At 34.1% G+C, this 20,233-nt stretch overlaps 1 protein-coding gene across 1 annotated transcript in view; it reads right to left on the reverse strand.

Annotated features, from left to right (window-relative positions):
- Smp_175450 (hypothetical protein) overlaps positions 1-20,233 on the reverse strand; it is a gene marked incomplete at both ends in the record, with an annotated part of 117,819 nt that overhangs the window by 77,442 nt on the left and 20,144 nt on the right. Inside the window, 8 exons of the mRNA XM_018797248.1 lie at positions 1,918-2,057; positions 2,561-2,621; positions 3,970-4,181; positions 6,540-7,138; positions 9,356-9,423; positions 12,327-12,611; positions 15,822-16,166; positions 18,388-18,565. Of these exons, the coding sequence (XP_018652309.1) occupies positions 1,918-2,057; positions 2,561-2,621; positions 3,970-4,181; positions 6,540-7,138; positions 9,356-9,423; positions 12,327-12,611; positions 15,822-16,166; positions 18,388-18,565 (1,888 nt within the window). The remainder of the gene's footprint in view (positions 1-1,917; positions 2,058-2,560; positions 2,622-3,969; positions 4,182-6,539; positions 7,139-9,355; positions 9,424-12,326; positions 12,612-15,821; positions 16,167-18,387; positions 18,566-20,233) is intronic.

Raw genomic sequence — 20,233 nt, forward strand, 5'->3', positions numbered from 1 at the left:
GGTAAAAACTAGGGAGCACTGACAGTCTAACCAAGATTAATCAGTAGTGTAAGATATGAAAATTCAACTTCTTCCATAAACTTATGTATGCTAATAGTGATCATCTTCTTACTAGTGATTAAATTCGTAATACGTTTCCTGGAGTTCTAGCGAAAAGCCGTGACAAGTAGAGTTTAACTATGTCAAAAAGGAGATATTTATCCAATTCAGTTAATGCAGAGTGTCTGGAAAATATTGTGAATCAATTAAAGTTAAATATTAACGTCGTTTAAGGCTGGCTCAGTGATCTAGGGGTTGAGTGTTTGCCACAAAGTCAAGAGTGCTGGTATCATTGATATACACTGCTGAGGGGTTTCATGCTGAAACGAAACATTTTTTTAGAGCTTGCCGACCCTCAATGGTTGTCGAAATTTGATCGATCTGGGATTTAAATCATGGTAAAAAAATTCTTCGGATAAAGATCTTAACTTAAAAGCGATATGTAGAAAATTTTTATATTCATTGGCGTCTAATTTAATGTTAGTTGGAGTTCATCAATATCTGGTATAATTCTGGTGATTAAGCCGGATTTTACAAGCAAGCCTTATACAAAAAATGTTCAGTTTTTTTCTGATTATCTGTGTACATATATACAAGTATCTGATATTGAACTTTGTACTATTTGTGAGAATGCATTTCTATCATTCTAATTGTTTATTTCATTGTACTTTATTGTGGAAGTATCGCTGAAGTTGGGCACAGATAAATAACTGGTGTATGTTGCTGTGAACAACACAGCTATCGTTTCACTGTGGAATGTTCAGCCACATAAGTCTTTAATGTTCATCAACGTGAGATGAAGACTGACAAAGCTAAATAATGATAGCAGAAAGATATCATACAACTAATAAACTTTCTTTTAACTAAAACGGTTCTCAAAAATTATGAAACTAAAATTAGAGTTAAATCTGAATAAAAATGAGAAACGACAATCTTAATATCTAAGAGATTTAACAAATATTAGTCTGGGATGATATCTCTCTATAGACTGGGATCATTTAGAAGGATGTTCACTCACAAAATTGGAGCATATTTTAGACGATTCAATTCATATCCCAAGAGACTTATATGATCAGTAAAATGTCACTGAAACCTAGCCAAGTGATTCATCCAGGTGAATCGTTTCTACGTTAGACACTTCACTGAATATCACGGATAACCAACCTAGATTAGTCAGTTGCACGTTATGACTTGACGTCATGTCACTGTGGCTCTTCATTTAAAAAACGATCTGAGCAAAAAGAAATTAAAAAATCAAACTTATCCAGCCAGTTGGTTTTACGAATGGTCTCAATTTTATAATAAAACCAATTTTCTTTCGGAATTTAATCTCAAGATTCATCAACTGTATATTTTGTGTGGATTGCCTCATTTTTGCTTTAAGTCACAAACTTTATAAGCAAAGATGGATAGTGGCTAGTGGTGGAATGTAGGACTCACGTTTCGTCATATTTGAGACGCGTCAGCTGGATGTACCTGCATCTCAGTAAAAATGTTCATTTATCAAATAATGTTCAAAGAATATAAACAAAACTGTATTTTTTTAAAATACACAATACTCATTACCTTCAATAACGTTTGTATCTTTTTTGAATGGAAATTCAACAACTAAATGTGGTATCCCAATAATTTGTACATCATTATCCGTTGAATCTTTTTCATTTTTCATTTCAACTGGATTATTATTATTATTATTAGGTTGGTTTTCATTCGCCATATTCAAATCACAATAGATTGGTGGTAATAAAACATTGATATTTTCATGTACAACTTGTATATTAGAAGGATCAACTTTACTAATTGAATGTTTCGTTTTGTTTAAATTAGTATTGACAGGATTAGATGACAAATTTAAACCACTTTGTCTAGTACGTTTACCAATAGGTAAATTGACAATAGTTGAGGTTGGACTATCTTCATGTGATTCTAGTAATGATGATTGTTGCTGTAATGTAACACGATTCCATGTACTAAGTAGTTCACATATAGAACGAAAATCACCTTCAAATGACTTTAAGCTGAATAGTATTAGAAAAATAGTCATTAGTATAAATCAATAAAAAGAGTATTTGGCTATGATTGTATATCATTAAATTTTCTATTAGCATGGTAGAAAGATCTGTACAACTGAATAAAACACCTAGGTTAATAAAATTTAACCAGGTAAACTCTACATTTTATCCTATTCCGGTTATGTCAGCTGACTGTATTTCCATCCTAGATTTGGTATTCACTCCAGGACTCAAAACCAGTAATGGTCTGCTTCAAACACCATTGCGTTATTCATGGTGAATCTTGCGAATGATCTCTTTTGGCATATATGCATCCTCTGCAGACCGCCTACATATTATCTTGAGTCACAATCACTGTAAGCAGAGATAAATTGTGGCTGGTAGTGTAATCAATAACAGTCCTAAACGTCAATGGGAAGATTCAGACAACCAATACAAAATCGATAAAATACATTTTGTTTTACTAAAATTTCGAATTTTCTTCCTACATTACATTTTCTTAGACTTACATTTGACATAATAAGTGTTCTTCTTCTGTCATACACACTCCAACTTCTTCCTCGGCTAATGCTTCATCTTTGAAACTAGTTGCAGATCTACGATGTTTTTCATGAGACCGTGATGTACGGCGTCTGAAATTCGGTATTTTTTTTAAAGAAATACATTATGTTAAAGAGTCATAAAATTTCAGACTGATAAGATTTTGTCTTAATGCCCATCTTAACTAAAAATATAAAAATTATATTATTTCCAGACTTAGTAAGTAGTGACCAAGAAACTAAATAACTTATTAGGAGAGTTTTCTATTACTGGATCTGTATAACAATCATTGAATAAAGTATCCTCTTCCATTGATGATAAGTTTAAAGCTTGATCAGTGAAATAACTGCCTGTATTCGGTCTTTAACAGATAGATCTACTGCTTTCCAAGAAATACACAGCAAACTAAAACTTTGCATAAAGGTGAACAGCACCAAATTGACAAACATTTGAACGTATTTCATACAGTATTCTTCCCTCCCTCCTTTTTAGTTGTTTCTTTTATATAGTTTTGTTCATGCCTGGTTCTCAGCTTGATAAATAAATATAACACGCAAGATGGTAGCTTTTCTTTAGCTAATAAAAAGCTCTATTATACATTTTCAGTCGTTCTAGCATAATCCATACAGTGGTATCTAACAGTTAAAGTTTAATATAGTTGAGACCATGAGTCAATTGAACCTAGACCACCATGGAGAACTTTGAAGCACTGTACGGCCAGCCTGTCTTAGTGTGGGATTCCTCAACAGTGCTCATCCACGATATCGCCTTCGCAAGATCCCGACCCAGAACATATCAGTATCGCGCGCGAGCGCTTAACCACTAGACCACTGAGCTGGCCGGCATCCAACGATGTTTATCTCTAACATCAACCAATCCATGAAATTGACCAACTATTCACTAGTGTCTTCAGTGAATTGATATCTCCCGACAGACCCGGTTGAACTCCACTGGTTACTGCATCTCACTAGAACTCCAGGAAATACCTCTTGAAGCCAGTCACTAGTGAGTATATGATCCTGGGTTCGAACCCAGGACTTATTAGTCTCGCGAGGCGGGATCGTAGATGCGCACTGATGAGGAGTCCCACAATAGGACGAGTTAGCCGTCCAGTGCTCCCAGGTTTTCCATGGTGGTCTAGCTTCAATTGACTCATGATCTCAACTATATGAAATTACTAAAATCTCCACAAAACCCTCTTCGGTTAAGGTTTTGTTGACATGAAGATTCTACAGGACCATAGTTATACTATAAGTTTCATTCATCACAGTATAATCACTCAAAATCTGCATTCTCATCATGTTCCCATGAGTGAATAATAAATAGATAACTCAATACATATTTTGGGTATATACAAATAAATGAAACATAATCAAACTAAAAAAAATTATAACTAACATTTCTTCCAAAACTGTTAAAGGAGATTTATCTACTGTATCTAATTTTCCTAAATTATTATTATTAACATCTTTTATAGGTCTTGAACTCATTCGACCAGATAATGCACGATTATCTTTAATTGATATTTGATTCGATGTAATTGGTCTGATTGTTTTTTCATCTTGTCGTTTACCTTTTTTCTTCATATTTCTGATTAGAAAAACAAGGAATAAATACAATTTTACTGTTAAATTAAAATTAGAAAACATTAACAAACACTATGGAAATGTATATCGGTAAATAGAATGTTATCAAAATGTTAACAGCAGGGAATTATCCAAATGAGATAGACATTCAGGTAATGCCTAGACTTAGAATACATAAAAACGGTATATAAAGTCCCATGAAGAACAAATTATAAACCAATTTTTATGTAGAATACCAAACGTGACTCAGATCATGATTCATTAAGTCTACATATTAATAGAATGTCTTAGTTTAACTAAAATTACCTTATTTTTCAACAAACTTTTAACCCGCTGGTATACAAATTGATCTAATTTGTAGAATACGTGTTTTTAATAATTCATACTTTAATAAGATCAACGTCGGAGTCAACAACCTGATTTCCCATGTGATATGAATATTTTTATCTGCATCATCTGTGAAGGCTTCCAGTCAAAGTACTGACATATATTTCAATAAAATATAGCATCCTAATTACAAAACAAGTTCATCATACCACAATAAATATATGTTGACAGCATGGAAAGTTTACTTGACTACATTGTCTAGGATTTCACGTGATTCACCAATCATTTCCACTGCATTTAAACATTGCTACATATCACCTATAATCGATTACGAATAGCCCCATTCGCAGATGTCTATGACCCACGGTACAAGTTTAGCTTAGATTGAAGCATTATACATAATACACACCTATTGGAAAGGTATTTAACATTCGTTTAAGTCTTACAAGTGTTGTAGACTTGTAATTTCTACAAGGAATTCTGTATTTTTGTTCATATGTCATTGACTACAAACATATCATGAATCATAAAATAACGGAAAATACATAAAACTTTTCTCTACTAATGTAGTTCTTTGTTCATCTAAGCAAAGTAGTCCCGTAGCTTCATTTCACATGATGTATCATACAAGCCATATTTAAATTCACCTGATGTTGTGCGCATTTATCTTCCCATTGTTGTTTAGGACTGTAATTGATCAGTCTCTTGTTTACATATGTGCATCCTATGCGGATTGCCTCGATATTGCCTCAAATCACAAGATTTTTGGCAAAGTGAATTTAAACTTCACCTCATTGCACAAGCAGGTAGCTATCAGGACTCAGAAGCTCAGTGGAAAACTCGATGGAGTTTGAAGCGAAAGCTACTGGGTTCGAATTCCAGAGTTAACAACAACTCTGGGATGCACATACATTCAGTTGACAAGTCCCAAATAGGACTAAACGGGTGTCCTGGATTCCACTGCTAGCCGTCATCCATCTTCGCTTAATAAGCACATATTTGTTAGAATGTATTTAAAACGTCCTACTTTTGTTCTCGCCCTGGGTATTATTTAGTTCTAAGACAACAATATAGAATATCGAATCTTAAGAAGCTCGTGGAGGAAAATATGTGATCTACATATGTGGTGTTGTCTACTTATATCCTTATAAGTAGTATATAGTGATGATCAGACATAGAATGTATTTTCGAGAAGATCGATAAGGAAAGAACTGAAATGAAGCGCAATCGGTAGGAAAATGTATAAACAATGAAATGAGAGATAATGGATTGATATATACAGAAGGAACAGTGAAGATTGAGACAATTGGTTGTTATTTTGCAAATTAACTGTTGAATGAATGGTTATCAGAATTTAGTGAGATAGTCTGTAATGTTGTGCTTAAGTACATTCGATTGTCAGAAGGGGTTTTGTGGAGATTCAGTAGTTTCATAGTTGAAAGCGTGAGTCAAATGAAGCTAAACTACCATGCGAAACCTGGCAGCACTGGACGGCCGTTTCGTCCGATTACGGGACCCCTCAGCCTTCCTCATCCACGAACCCGCACTCGCGAGATTCGAACTCAGGACCTGCTAGTCTCGCACCAGAGCACTTAATCGATATCACTGAGCCGGCGCCCGACGGTATTAATGTCTAACTTCAATCAATGCACGAAGTTGAGCAACCGTTCACCAATTTTCTTCAGTGAGTTGATATCTCACAACAGACGTGGTTTGAACTCCACTGGTCACTGTTTCTCACTAGAACTCCTGGATTTACCTCTCGAAGTCAGTCACTAGTGCTTCCAAGTTTTCCATGATGGTCTGGCTTCAATTGACTCACGCTTTCAACATTCGATTGTCCCCAGTCGTGTGCCTGTTCACTACACATAAACATTTCTAAACGTTAGAACAGAATGATAACAAATTACATTCACCGTAGATAATTCACTTTCTAACAAAGTCTTTAACTCTCTATAAAACAATAGGTATTCTCAAAACACATATATTTTGGGACTTCTAAACATACTACTTATTAATATGAACAAGTACTTACTTTTCTATTTCTATACGTTTCGCTTCAGCTTCTTGTTCTTCTCTTAATTGTTCTTCATGGATACGTTTTTGTTCTAATTCAATTTGACGTTTATCATGACGTAATTTAAATTGTATATTATCGATTAATTGTCTTTCATGATCTGATAATTCTTCATAATCATAATCAGTTAAATTCAATAATTTTTCATAATATTGATTATTTATTAAATTATGTGATTCATTTAATTGATTTTGTTGTTCATTTATTGATTGTTTATAATAATCATAATTGAATTTAATACTTATTGTATAAATATATTTATAATTATTTTTAAAATATTTTAATAATAATTCTATAGTTGCTATGGAAGATTTTGTAAAATCCGATTCTATCCCATCAATAATGATACCTTTATTGATATAATGATGATATTGATTAAAATGTTCATTGATTAATTGTAATATAATATGATCTGGTAAAATAGTTGTATATAATTGTTCATAATTTATTGATTTTAATATTGATTTATCAATAAATGATTTTATGATATCATTATATATTGAATAGGTAATACGTCGTGATTTGAATGTTGTATTATATTCAGTAGTAGTTGAGATCTAATAAAAACAAAATTAGAATTATAAGGGAAACAAAACATGTGAGGAATATATTAATGTGATGTGAACAGGTGGACATGGATAGTCCATCTAGGGGATTCGGGAAACCCTGATTCTGAAACAATGATGCAAATTGGCTCCAGTATCCTGAAGGAACAAATGGCGTATGAACCAATTGTTGGTTACAGGCTACCATGGGACTGCATTTCCTTACGATGTTCCACTGCCATGTGGATCAGATCTTTAGGTCAAAGACTCCGGGTGTGACTCCTTAAGTAAACCACCTGTTCCGGTTTGGGCACCCGGGCAGTATCACAGCCCTCGCACAAACATATGAAATAACGTTTTCTACTAACGAACAGAGAAATAACAAGCCTTAACAAACTACGGAAGCTATTTTTGGGGACGTTATTACATTTTCATTCAAAGCTTGTATAACAGTAACATTTAAAGTCGACCCTACTCTATTCTACACATCATAAGCTTTCGTTTGATGTGTGATTCACTACCATAGACTTTTCTGTTCCAAAGCTATTATAATTTAAACGTGATCTTTTGCACTCTATTTTCTACTCTAATCCTCTAGTTTTGGACATCATTGTATTTTCCTTATTATTTTATGTTGTGATCAAGTTAGTCATCTATTTATTTCATGTATCATTTTACACTAATCTGAAATCGGGTATTAGATCAGAATTGGGAGTAAATCGAGTAGTGTTCCAGTTGTCTTGTGTTCTCTCTCGCGTGTGTCTGTCAGCCAATCAAGTGATAGAACAGCTTTCCTCTCTTTACTCCACTTCGAACTCACGCATACTAGCCATAAGGTTAGGACAATCAGCCTATAGCGTCAAGGTCTTAAACTACACGAAAGTGGGTAGACAGATCAAGGATGTAACATAATGTGATTAGTAAATTAGTTTAATCACTTCACCGGTCATGAAATATATACTTAATATTATCAACATGTTAGTAATTGATATTGTTGTATCCCGAAGAGAATTATGGATGGTAACTTTTGAGAACTATTTATGGACCATTATAAGGCATAAATTTTTATCGTATAATTGCTAAAGAACTAAAATATTCATATTCATGTTCCCCATATCATGAGCTTTATTTCGAACTATAAACTATTGTTATACGATTTACCATTCTTGAGTTATCCCTAGTCTATTAATTACTGCCTCCAACATTCACAGACACATTTGGCTGAATCTTGTACAAATGTTATTTTCTATTTTATTGGTACCATATGGTCTGTCTGTTTGGTATATAAACTCAGTATATTTGAAATACAATGATTCATACCGCAGAAGCTGTTCTGGACTTAACTGGCTGGACTAGGCAGAAGCAGGACCGATACGTACTCTAGACTGTTCGTACGGTTTCTGTGTGTCACTGTTCCAATCGATAATTCGCTGCTCTCTGATTTGCAGTTTTTATCACGTCATACGTTAACAAGGCATCCACTTGGCTACAAGTCATAAGAGATATGAACTGATTTTGCGAATTGAATAGCTCTTAGTCAATCATTTGTCAATAAGCGTAAGACAAGATCCAATATAAATAATTTTACAATGATTCTGGATAGAACTTCAATGAAGAATGAAGTTTTAAATCTTTTTTATATATTTAAAGATATCGACAGAATATTGTGAAACAAACAGAATATTTGAGCCAAGAAGTATATTCAATAATATATTCGACAGTTATAAATCCATTATTATTGTGGACTGTGGAAACTTTCTTAGGTGATAACAAATATAGGATAATTGAAATCATGAGTTAATTGAAGCTAGACCATCATGGAAAACCTGAAAGCACTGGACGGTCTTTCGGTCCCATTGTGGGACTCCTCAGCAGTGCGCATGGTGGCCTAGCTTCCATTGGCTCATGATTTCAACTATATAAAACTACTAAAATCTCCACAAAAAACCCCCTTCTGAAAATATAGGATAATTGATCAATTCTATTGAAAACTAATTATTCTAGAATTCATAAATAAATTGTTTGTACGTTCATGTTTGTTACGGATTGATCTTAGTTGGGCACCACTACAAAAACTAAAAGGAAACACTTTACAACTAGTTTGTAGTAGTATGGAACATTTCATCTAGACATATATTTTCATGTTTTCTTACAAATTATCGTGCTCCTTGAATGCTGTTATAATTCTAATATTTCAATTGATCTAATACAAAAAGTTAGGAAACTTACAGCATCATTTAATTTCTGTGGTACATTTAATGTACCACGATATCCCATAGTTTTGTGTGGAACTTGACCTTGACGATTAACTGATGTTTTATGTTGTTGACCAGTGGTTACTTTTGATTGTTCTCCACTGATAGATGCAGTCGATAAATCAACTGGTAAAATTAATTTTTTAAAAAGTAAGTTTAGAAATAAATCCAAAGTAGATGAATTAATTTCATTTAGTAATGGCATGATGATATTATAGATGAGTTTGTCGGCTGAGTAAGCTACCTTCGTATATATTTATCGACTTAACTCACGTTCATGAATAACGGAATTAAATAAGTCAAATACAGCAATTTATTTTGAATAGGTATATTTCATACAATCGTTGATTGGAAAGTGAAGCGAAACAAAGCGACACGAAATGGAGATGGCGGAAAAGCCAACTTGATTTAACATGAACTAATTCTTTAACGCCAGATTGAATTATGTTGTAATGTTTCTGTTTTTATTCAATTTAATTAACTTATTTAATCAATAACTTGTGCAGTCGCTTACGCAATAATTTCATAGATTCTTCTAGTTATTTTTATAAACCAAAATATTTACAAGAACTTCAGTTTTATTACCAAGTATGTAACACTGTAGACACAAGAACATCCCCACTTCTTCGTTCATATCAAGGAGCTGCCTTTTTGATTGACTTATTTATTTTTCCTTAGTTGAATGAGGTGTTTAAAACATATGACTACCTCGACGAGTAGTGTTTCCTGGTATAAAAGTAGGTCTGAACAAAGCTATAAACTGGGCAAAATAGGCATCAGTCCATAAAGTCATTGATTATTGGTCTGGGCTATGTTGGTACACGTAGGCTACCTGGTTGGAAACCGTGAGATAATCACGATCAGTGCTTGCCAGTGTTGGACAAGTTGGATTAGAATCATTCACAATGGGTTTCACTATTTAATTTTACTCAAGAATTTGCAATTCTGTAATCTTTTATGCATACCTTTCCAGTCTATTTTTTATACCATATTTTTATTCCTTAATCTTTCTGTTGATTACTGCCACAAAAATTATTTCAGTTTCTTTTGAGAGTAATCTTAATTTCTCCTTGTCATACTAGTGTAGTATGACAACTTGGAAGAAGAAAAGGGATTGGAGACAACAAAGAGAAACGAATCGGAGATGGCATGTGAACCAACTAGATTTATCCAAGTGTGAACCGATACTTATAGGGGAACAAAAATATGTCACAGGCAAATCATGAAAAAGTCAAATAATTAACTCACATAAAAACAGTCAGGGTTAATAAGCAAATAAGTGACAAGATCAAAATGTAACTTGAGTAGAATGAATAAATTGATCTGTTCAGAAGCTAGAAAAGTCTATGTGGGCTCGAAATAGCACCGGCCACTAGATACTTTATTTATTTACAAAAGAATTTTCATCATGTTTAACGTTTAGCAGAATGTGCCGGAATGTGTTCACAGTGAAATAACACTTTAAATTGAAGTATATGGAATACAAATTATATGGTGTAAACTACATAAGAGTAGGACAAACCGAAAACGTTTTAAGCAAAGTTGGATAATGGCTAGCAGTGGAATCCAGGACGCCCGTTTTGTCCTATTTGGGACTCGTCAGGTGGATGTACCTGCATCTCAGAGTTGATGTTTACTTTGGTACTCGGACCCAGTACCTTTCGCTTCAAACGCTATCACGTTATCCACTCAGCTACTGAGTCATGATGGCCACTTGCTTGTGCAATACTAAGTTACGACTCCCAAAGAAGATAGAACGCGCGTCCTGGATTCCACTGCTAGCCACTATCCATCTTTGCTTATAATGCTTGTGAATTAAGGATATATCGAGGCAATACGCACAGTATGCACATATGCTAATAAGATACTGACCAGTTTCAGTCCTAAGCATCATTGGAAAGATTCAAACAAACAAAACTATGTGAATTCAAAAACCTTTTGCTTGAATATATGTATATATATGATCATTTTTTGCTATTCTAAGGTATATTTCAAGAAACCTATCGAAGAGACTTTTTATTTTATTTTGATGATTCCATATGGCACCAAATATTTAATATTCAACAGATTAAACATTATCGTCATATGAAATTTCTTCATTCAGGTGTTAGCACAACTCGTATTGACTACTTTGACTACAATAACATTAACATCGAATCACACAGTGATACATCAGAAAAACTAATTAAATAATCATATTTTACTATGATTGTCATAGTGTATACTATATTCACGATTTTATAGTTCGGTTTATATATTAATCCAAAGGCTGGTGATAGGAAGTTAGGTAATAACCTCTATTCAGATCTAACGAGATAATTTTGCCAAATACCCTGGTGACATGTAACAAATTGCAATAAGATTGACGTTCATGGCTTCATGACGATTGTTCTTAACTGTCTAACATCAAAAGATATCATATGTGATGTGAAATTCCCTAGACTGCTGATTACATTTCAACGGTAGAATGGGATCAACATTAGGGATTCGGTCAAATATAACATTGATTATTATTCACTGACTAAATCAATGTAAATATCTCTGTCCCAAAGGATATTACTAGCAGCATGAATAATTCATTAATTTCCTTAAGACAACATTTCTATCTCATTGACAAATTTTGAATAACACAAAACCAAAGTATATCATTTCTCATCAATTTTTGATTCGAATCATGAGTCGATCAATGTTGAACCACCATTGCAAACCTAGAAGCACTGAACAGCTATTTCGTTCTGGTATAGGACTCCTCAGAAGTGCAATTCTACGATCCCACACATAGGATTCGAACCCAGGACCTTCGGTATTGCACGAGAACGCTCAACCTCTAGATTACTGAGCCGGCATCCACCGATGTAAATGTCTGACTTCAACCAATCTTGTCGATTGATTTCAATCATATATATTTCAAGCATATTTCTTATTGATTAAAATTGTTTATTTACCTTCATCTTTTTGTGTATCATCTGATAATTCTACAGGTGAATCTAATTTAATTTCCAAATCATTCAATTGTAATTGTTGTAATTGATATTGTTCTAATTCATATTCTTGAAGTTCTTTTTGTTTTATATATAATTTTGATTGAATGATTTCTAGACCAGCATTTAAACAAATTTGTCTTGCTTGATAAGCTGTATCAGTTGTACTTGTAAGTAATGCTTCAATAATAATTTGATTAAGATTCAATACAATTGCTTGATATTTATTAGCTAAGCCTTTGACAATATCTGTAGAATATAGAAAGCATATATAGAAATGTGGAAAAATTATTAAGTGATTAATAATAAGTGTAAACAGGAGGACTGATATGAACAGAGAAACAAGAAGCCTTGTCAAACTATGGAAGCTATTTTGGGGGACGTTATTTCATTTAATTCAAAGCTTGTATAACAGTAACATTTACTGTCGACCCTAGTCTATTCTATACATCATAAGCTTTCGTTTGATGTATGATTCACCGTTATAGACTTTTCTGTTCCAAAACTATTGTAATTTATACGTAATCTTTTGTACTCTATTTTTTATTCTAATCCACCAATTTTGGGCATAATTCTATTTTCCTAGTTATTGTACGCTGTGGTCAGGTTAGTCATCTATTTATTCATGTGTCATTTTACACTAATCTGAATTCGGGTATTAGATCGGAATTGGGAGTAAATCGAGTAGTGTTCCGGGTGTCTTGTCTTCTCTCTCTCACGTGCTTGTCAGCAAATCAGGTAATAGAATAGTTTTGTCTCTCTACCCCCACTTCGAACTCATGCATGCTAGCCTGAAGGTTAAGCCAGTCAGCCTATCGCGTCAAGGTATTAATCTACATTAGACAAGTTATCCTCGACACGAAAGTGGGTAGACAGATCAAGGACGTAACAAGGATCGTTGCAATTTGAATAGAACAATAATAGCGGTGCAATGATAACCAAGCTATACAATTCACACTCAATTAGTTCGCATTCAGTGATCATAGATACGGCATGTGCTTCACACTTTCTAAGTGCAAAATACTTTTACAAGACAGGCAGAAGTCTGTGCCTGAATTCACTTCTAATAGTTAGCAGATACAATTGATCGACAAGTCTATATCTGTGTGTAGATGCGCAAGTGCTGATGGTGGCATAAGTGATGAGATCAACTTATGTATAATAAAGGCTGGAGAGACCTATGCTGATGTAAGCCATTTTTGGCGCCTTCTAGATATCATTCTGGCTGTAAAGGGTTAGATCTACAACGCGCCGGTAAGAGCAGTTTTGATCTCTGCTTGTGAAATCTGACCTCTTCGAGTTGAGGATGTTAGACTACTCTCTGTGTCTGATCCACGTTGTCTCCGAAGGATTGCTGACATCCGGTAGCAGCACCATGTCAGTAATGCAGAGGTTCGACATCTTGTGTTTGGGAACGGCGACGATAATTCAGTTAGTGTAACTATCTTGAAACATCGACTTCGGTGGCTTGGACATCTACGAATGTCGTCTCAGAGAATTCCACATCGTGCACTATTTGCCGACGCTGGGACCGGTTAGAAAAGGCAGAGAGGTGATGTATGCATGATACGCTGTCAAGGAATGAAAGAACTTTGTACAGAACTGGCTTCTGTTAGTCTTTCACGATTCCGTGGTTGGGGTTCGAGATGGTTCACTACAGTGGCTAGAGACGTTATCAGATATGTCTCAGAATAGAAGCCAGTAGGGATCCTGCTGTAACTTTCTTTTACATTCTTCATAAAAGTGGACATAACTTCTTCAACTGAAAGAATTCTTTCTGCTCATATTTTTCCCTAACTGAACTACTCACCCCATTATTAATATTCTTATTATTATTTTATTCTCACGCACTAATTTCTATTCATCTTTGTTCTTTGTTTAATTATACTAACCTTCCTTTCTCTATCTCTTCACTTTTATTGTATGGGGCATATATGTTTTGGTGCCTCATTGTATCGATGATTATGTGTTCAAATACGTTAACGAATAACCGTATCTGGCTGACAATGAGTAACATGATTTTTAGTAACTGATGAGCCATCTATTCGTCCAAGATTACAGGTATAACTTACTAACAAGTCCTATCTAGCGTAAAACTCATGACTAAGGCTTCTTGTTGATTTTTTTCAACCTTCTTACATACTTTATTTTACAAAACTTACCTACTCTTCATCCTATGTTAAAATTGAGTAACTCACAAACAACCATTTCCAAAATTCTCAGTTCATAGCAGTTGTTTAGTGTTATTCGGCAAGTAAATGAAAATGATTGTAAATCATTCATACACTTATTATTTGCAGTTTTATTCATGCCTGGAAAGTAAATTGGTCTCTTGGTTTCGGCTATCGAATTTAAGGTTGATAACTTTGACAATAATTTCCAAATCAAATGGTAACCTACTCATCATAAAACTTGAATCTATATCTTTGTACACAAAATGGTAATTGGTCTTTAATTTACCTATTTAGGATTTTTTTTATTTACTAATGAAAAATGTAATTCATGAAGTCATCTGGGAAGTTAATGAACAGCAAATATGAACATGATCATTGACTGAATGTTTTCTTCAAACTAAAGTTGACAGTTTGGAGACTGATATTAAATGAAGAAGATATTAGGTATTATATAATGATTACCATTTGTATATCTTAGTTTAACAAATTCGATGAATTATTAATACTTCTATATAGTTGAAATCATGAGTTAATTGAAGCCAGACCACCATGGAAAACCTAGAAGCACTGGACGGCCAACTCGTCCTATTGTGAGGCTCCTCAGCAGTGAACATCCATGATCCCTCCTCACAAGATTCGGACCCAGAACCTATCGGTCTCGCGCGCCAGCGCTAAACCACTAGACCACTGAGCTGGCGTCCACGAAGTTGAGTAACCATTAACCATTGTCTTCAGTGAGTTGATATCTCACAACAGACCTGATTGAACTTCACTAGTCACTGCTTCTGACTCGAACTTCAGGAAATACCTCATGGAGTCAGTCACTAGTGAGCATATGATCATTATTAGAAGGGGGTTTAATCATTTAATCATATCAGTTTCTATCGTAATTATTTACATTCTCAATCATGTTGAATAAAGATGCGATCGGTTATTCTAAATATTAACTAAACATGTTATACGTTTAAAAATTTGCTATCATAAGTCATAGGAAACTGATTTCCTGTAAAATTCTCATAACTATACATAATTTTAAGTGAAATCAATGGCAAAACCTTTGGATATCAAACTAATAAGGTCATCCTGAAATCTAAGTATCAATGGCTTAATGCCTTACTGAGTCGTGTGTACAAAACCCATTCAGTATCCCATGGTTTCAATGGTTATTTTACCTAGTTTATGTCAATTAGCTTATTCAGAACATGAAAATGAGGATTACTAGCCACTAAATACTTAGCTACTCCATGGTAAATGTTTAATTTAAAAAAATTAATAAATAACTTACCATGTCTAATAGATTCCAATGCTCCATTGACAAGAATTACAATACCGAATTTATTTGATTTATATGATTCATGAGTTAAATCCATACCCAAATGTCGTGATATTGCTAAGGATACTGGTGTAACATCTAATGTTTGTTTTCCATTATTGAAAATATTTAAATTTGATTGTTTACTATCTTCATGTTTAATCTCATTAAGAATCAAATGAGATAATATATTTCGATTATCAGATTTATTACGTTCTGATGTACTAGTTGATGTAGTATGATTTGTTGGAGTTGTATTACTAGTGGTTGTACTAGATTTTTTCATCTCTTTTAATGATGTACTTGATGAAGAAACTCCTATGAACTGAAAAAGTAGATACAGTTGTGATCAAGGAATTGAACAATGATATACAACATAGATATTATGATAATGGGTCTGTTGGGATAGCTTAAAATAATAGATGAAAATGTTGCTCTATAAGTCAACAAAATTCAGTGTATAAGACATCATCGAATGATAGGGCACGATATACTATAGCAGCTCACATACAATTGAGTTTGCTTACATCTAATTTGGTTAAGGCCTTTTGTTAACTTATTTGACGGACAGTCATTCGCACAACAACAACAACCTATCTATACTATTGTACCTCTATTATGTACGCTTGAGCATTGCTTACTGCCTACGCATGTGTCCATTCTGATAGCCTTACTATTAATCGCTTAATTGATTCGATAATTCATGCTTTTCCATTTGTATATATATGTACACTGCACTTTACTGTACTCGCTCATTCGACTCTCACTCTCACTCGCCTACTTCACGGCACTAATCTTTCATACTTGTTTAACGTGCCTGTAATTTTGGATATTTGTGTGTGGTCCAATAATTAACGCAATCAACCCTTCGTATTCGCCTTCTGATTTATGCACCGTTAGGTCATTATCTAGTAACGGTTATCAGGACGAAAAATCTACGAAGTTTAAGCATAATATCGAATATCGACCACCACAATACATACATAAACTAATATTACTGAGTGACGATTATAGATTTTTCATTAAACTGCTAATGACACTATTGTTGCAAAATTTCACTAATCAATCACCAACATTTTTTTACAGAAGTTGAAAAATACTCCACAGTAACTAATCACTCAATATTGTTTTGAAAGCTTTAGGACAGCCGTCTACTTGTTGCGGAAAAGATTCAAAATCTTCTACTGATTCTAAGTTTTGATTTATTATGTTTAAGAGTGTGAATAATTTTTTCTGGTTAGCGTTTTTTTAGCGAGTCGGTTTTCTACGGGATAGGGTCGCTAACCCCATGCCCAACCCTCCTCCTTTACCCTAGCTTGGGACCGGCAGTAGCCCCCGGAGGAGCTACAGGCGGAAATCACGAAGAAGAGCTGGAAGTGGATTGGGCACACTTTGAGGAAATCACCCAATTGCGTCACAAGACAAGCCCTCACATGGAATCCTGAAGGCCAAAGGAAAAGAGGAAGGCCTATGTTCCATTGGGAGTAACAGGCGTAAGTAAGTAAGTAAGTATGTTTAAGAGTGTTTCTGTTTGTAACTGCTTGCATACATAACACAAAAACCTTATTTTGTATCTAAGCTACTGTATTACATGATATTGATTTAAAAGTACAGTTTTTAGGTAAAATGGTTTATTTTGTTTCTATCGGATTTCACTAACAGTGAATAATTCCTAATATTTACCTAAAAAAGTTGTATGAGATTGTATTAAGCTAAATAAAGAACTGTGTGAAGTGACTTTGCCTGATATATTGAGATTACTATATTTATTCATCTCTCTAAACAAAGGCTACGTTGACCAGTTTCAGCTCAAAATTCTAACTAACTAAGAACCAGGTACATCATGCCCCGAATAAGAACTTTCTGACCGGAAATCGGTTTTTATCAATCATCACCTCCTTTTAGAGCATATATATTAACAAAACATGTTGCTAATTTATCCAATCCACTCCTATTCAATTCAGCTAATTGCATACACTGAAAAAAATAATAATGTCCTTATATCTCCCGGATTCTGTTACCTATAAAGACATCTAAAGTTAGTTGTAAATGCGTAATACGATTATCCAGAACAGTTAAAGGGAACATAAATGTTTTTTTTAATTGATTTTAACTATCAATCGTCACACTAGCATGGACAAAATCTACAAACTACTATAAATGTTTATCGTCCTGACTGTTGCCGCTACCTTGAAGTGGTGGTCGAGCTTGCCTATCGTGATGAACCAATGGAGCTCTACTGGCTGGAACAATCGTTCCTCAAGTCCCTACCATGCCAGACAGGTCGTGTGTGACCGGCTTCAAGTTGTTGTCCCTTGGACACTGCAGTCACGCTCTCAGGTCATTAAGACCAACTCTAATCCAATTTTCCTTTCAGGTACATCCAAAAGAACCCTTCCACGGTGTGGGCAACCAGTAAGTGATAACCGCCCTTATACCTCTAACAGCACTCTAGACCAATGTTTCTCATAAGAAAACTAGTAAATATAAAGAATATTATATATACTTACTTTTAACCCTTTGACATTTTTCTCATCACTATTTTCTAAAGGAATAGTTTCTTCTAATTCATCAGATAATTTAGGATTGGCAATTTTATTTTGTTCTTCATAATAAGCAATAACTTCTGAAGGTAATACACCACCTGGTTTACGTGGAGGTAATAATAATCTTCCATATTCATCATATCCGTCTATAAATCCCAATATTTCATCTTCCTAGATAAAAAAAGTAGAGAAAAAACGATTTACCAATGAAATTGTATAACTGATGTAAGTTATATAAACTGTTTATGTAATTGTCACAAAATAAATCAGTTTGGTCCTTGGTTCGAATCTCACCAGGAGGGACCAAGGATGTGCACTGCTGAGGAGCCTCACAATAGGACGAAACGGCCGTACAGTGCTTCCAGGTTTTCCATGGTGGTCTAGCTTCAATTGACTCATGATCTCAACTATTGAAATTAAAGTTAGTTGATTTAATAATAACCTCAGTTGCTCTTCAGGTACTTGGTGTAGAGAGACAATCAAAAGTAACCTTAAGGTCAAGTGCATTTCATTGTAGTCAATGTGTCGAGTTCTTAAGGCTAGAGTGGTATATTTATAAATGAATATTTGTGCCCAATACACTTTGTCGCTCACTTTTATGTTCTCACTCAAGTAGCCAGCTAGCTCATAAAACACCTTGCATCAATATTAGATTTCGAACACCGCAAGTCACAACTGTACTATTTTAAAAATATACAGTTATAGAAGGATGTGAACATAAGTGGATTGTCATAACGTATGTTCCATCAAAATTATGTAACTTCTATATCAAGCATATTATGAACAAAAAAACAAAGAACATTTATGACACCTAGACCGGTTAGAAAAGAGGCGGATCCTAGTTAACAAACATACCTCATGTTTCATTCATTAGTTAGTCAGATTTGAACCGATGGATTCTGGCAAGCAATAGAATCCAAGACTCACTATTGTTCCTATGTGAGACTTGTCAGATAGGTGTATCTGTATTCTGGTGTTGATGCTCACATGTTTTCTAATAACGGTATGATTTTTGTTAAAGTTAACATGAAGGTCATAATATTTGTTTAAATCTGTCATAAATTCATATATATACTTACTTGAACAAATTGTTTATCCAATTCAATTGAATAAAATTCTATTGCATAATCACATGGATTGGTTACTGTAACAATTTCTTCACTACCAATTGATGAATATGGTAAAATTGGTTGAAATTGTAACATAACACGATCAAATATTAATTGGGGCTCTAAACCTTTACCTTGACAGTGTATTTTCAAAATTGTATCACTATTTTCAATGCCCAATAAAATCTTGGTTTCATACTTCTTCTCTTCAAGTGGTATAAACCTTATCTAAACAAATGAATAAAATAGATGTGATTATTGTATAAGAAGTCAAGACGTGAGTTTCTTCCCAACTTTATCCCATCAGGTGTATGTGCCTGTATCCTAGAGTTGAAGTTTATTATAGGATTTCAACCCAGTATTGTCCACTCAGAACGTCATTACGTTATTTATTTAATTACTGGGTCCACATAGCTGCTCAATTATTCAAAGGCCATGATTGATATGAAGATTTATCGACCTCCCAAAAACAGATCATCTCTAGTCAAAATAGGTTCACTTATATTATTTTAACACCAACCTGATGACTTTATTAACTAATATCATACAAATGAAACTGTACAGAATTATTACAGAAAAATCATACTAAACAAATTCACTTGTATCTTCCCATTGTTATTTAGGACTGCAATTGATCAGTCTCTTGTTTTTGTGGCTTCCTGCAATATCGAGGCAGGCCGCACAGGGTGGATATATACACACAAGAGAGTGGTACATAGCAGTGCTTAAA

The sequence above is a fragment of the Schistosoma mansoni genome, chromosome 4 (assembly GCF_000237925.1).
Source record: "Schistosoma mansoni strain Puerto Rico chromosome 4, complete genome".
NCBI lineage: Eukaryota > Metazoa > Platyhelminthes > Trematoda > Strigeidida > Schistosomatidae > Schistosoma > Schistosoma mansoni.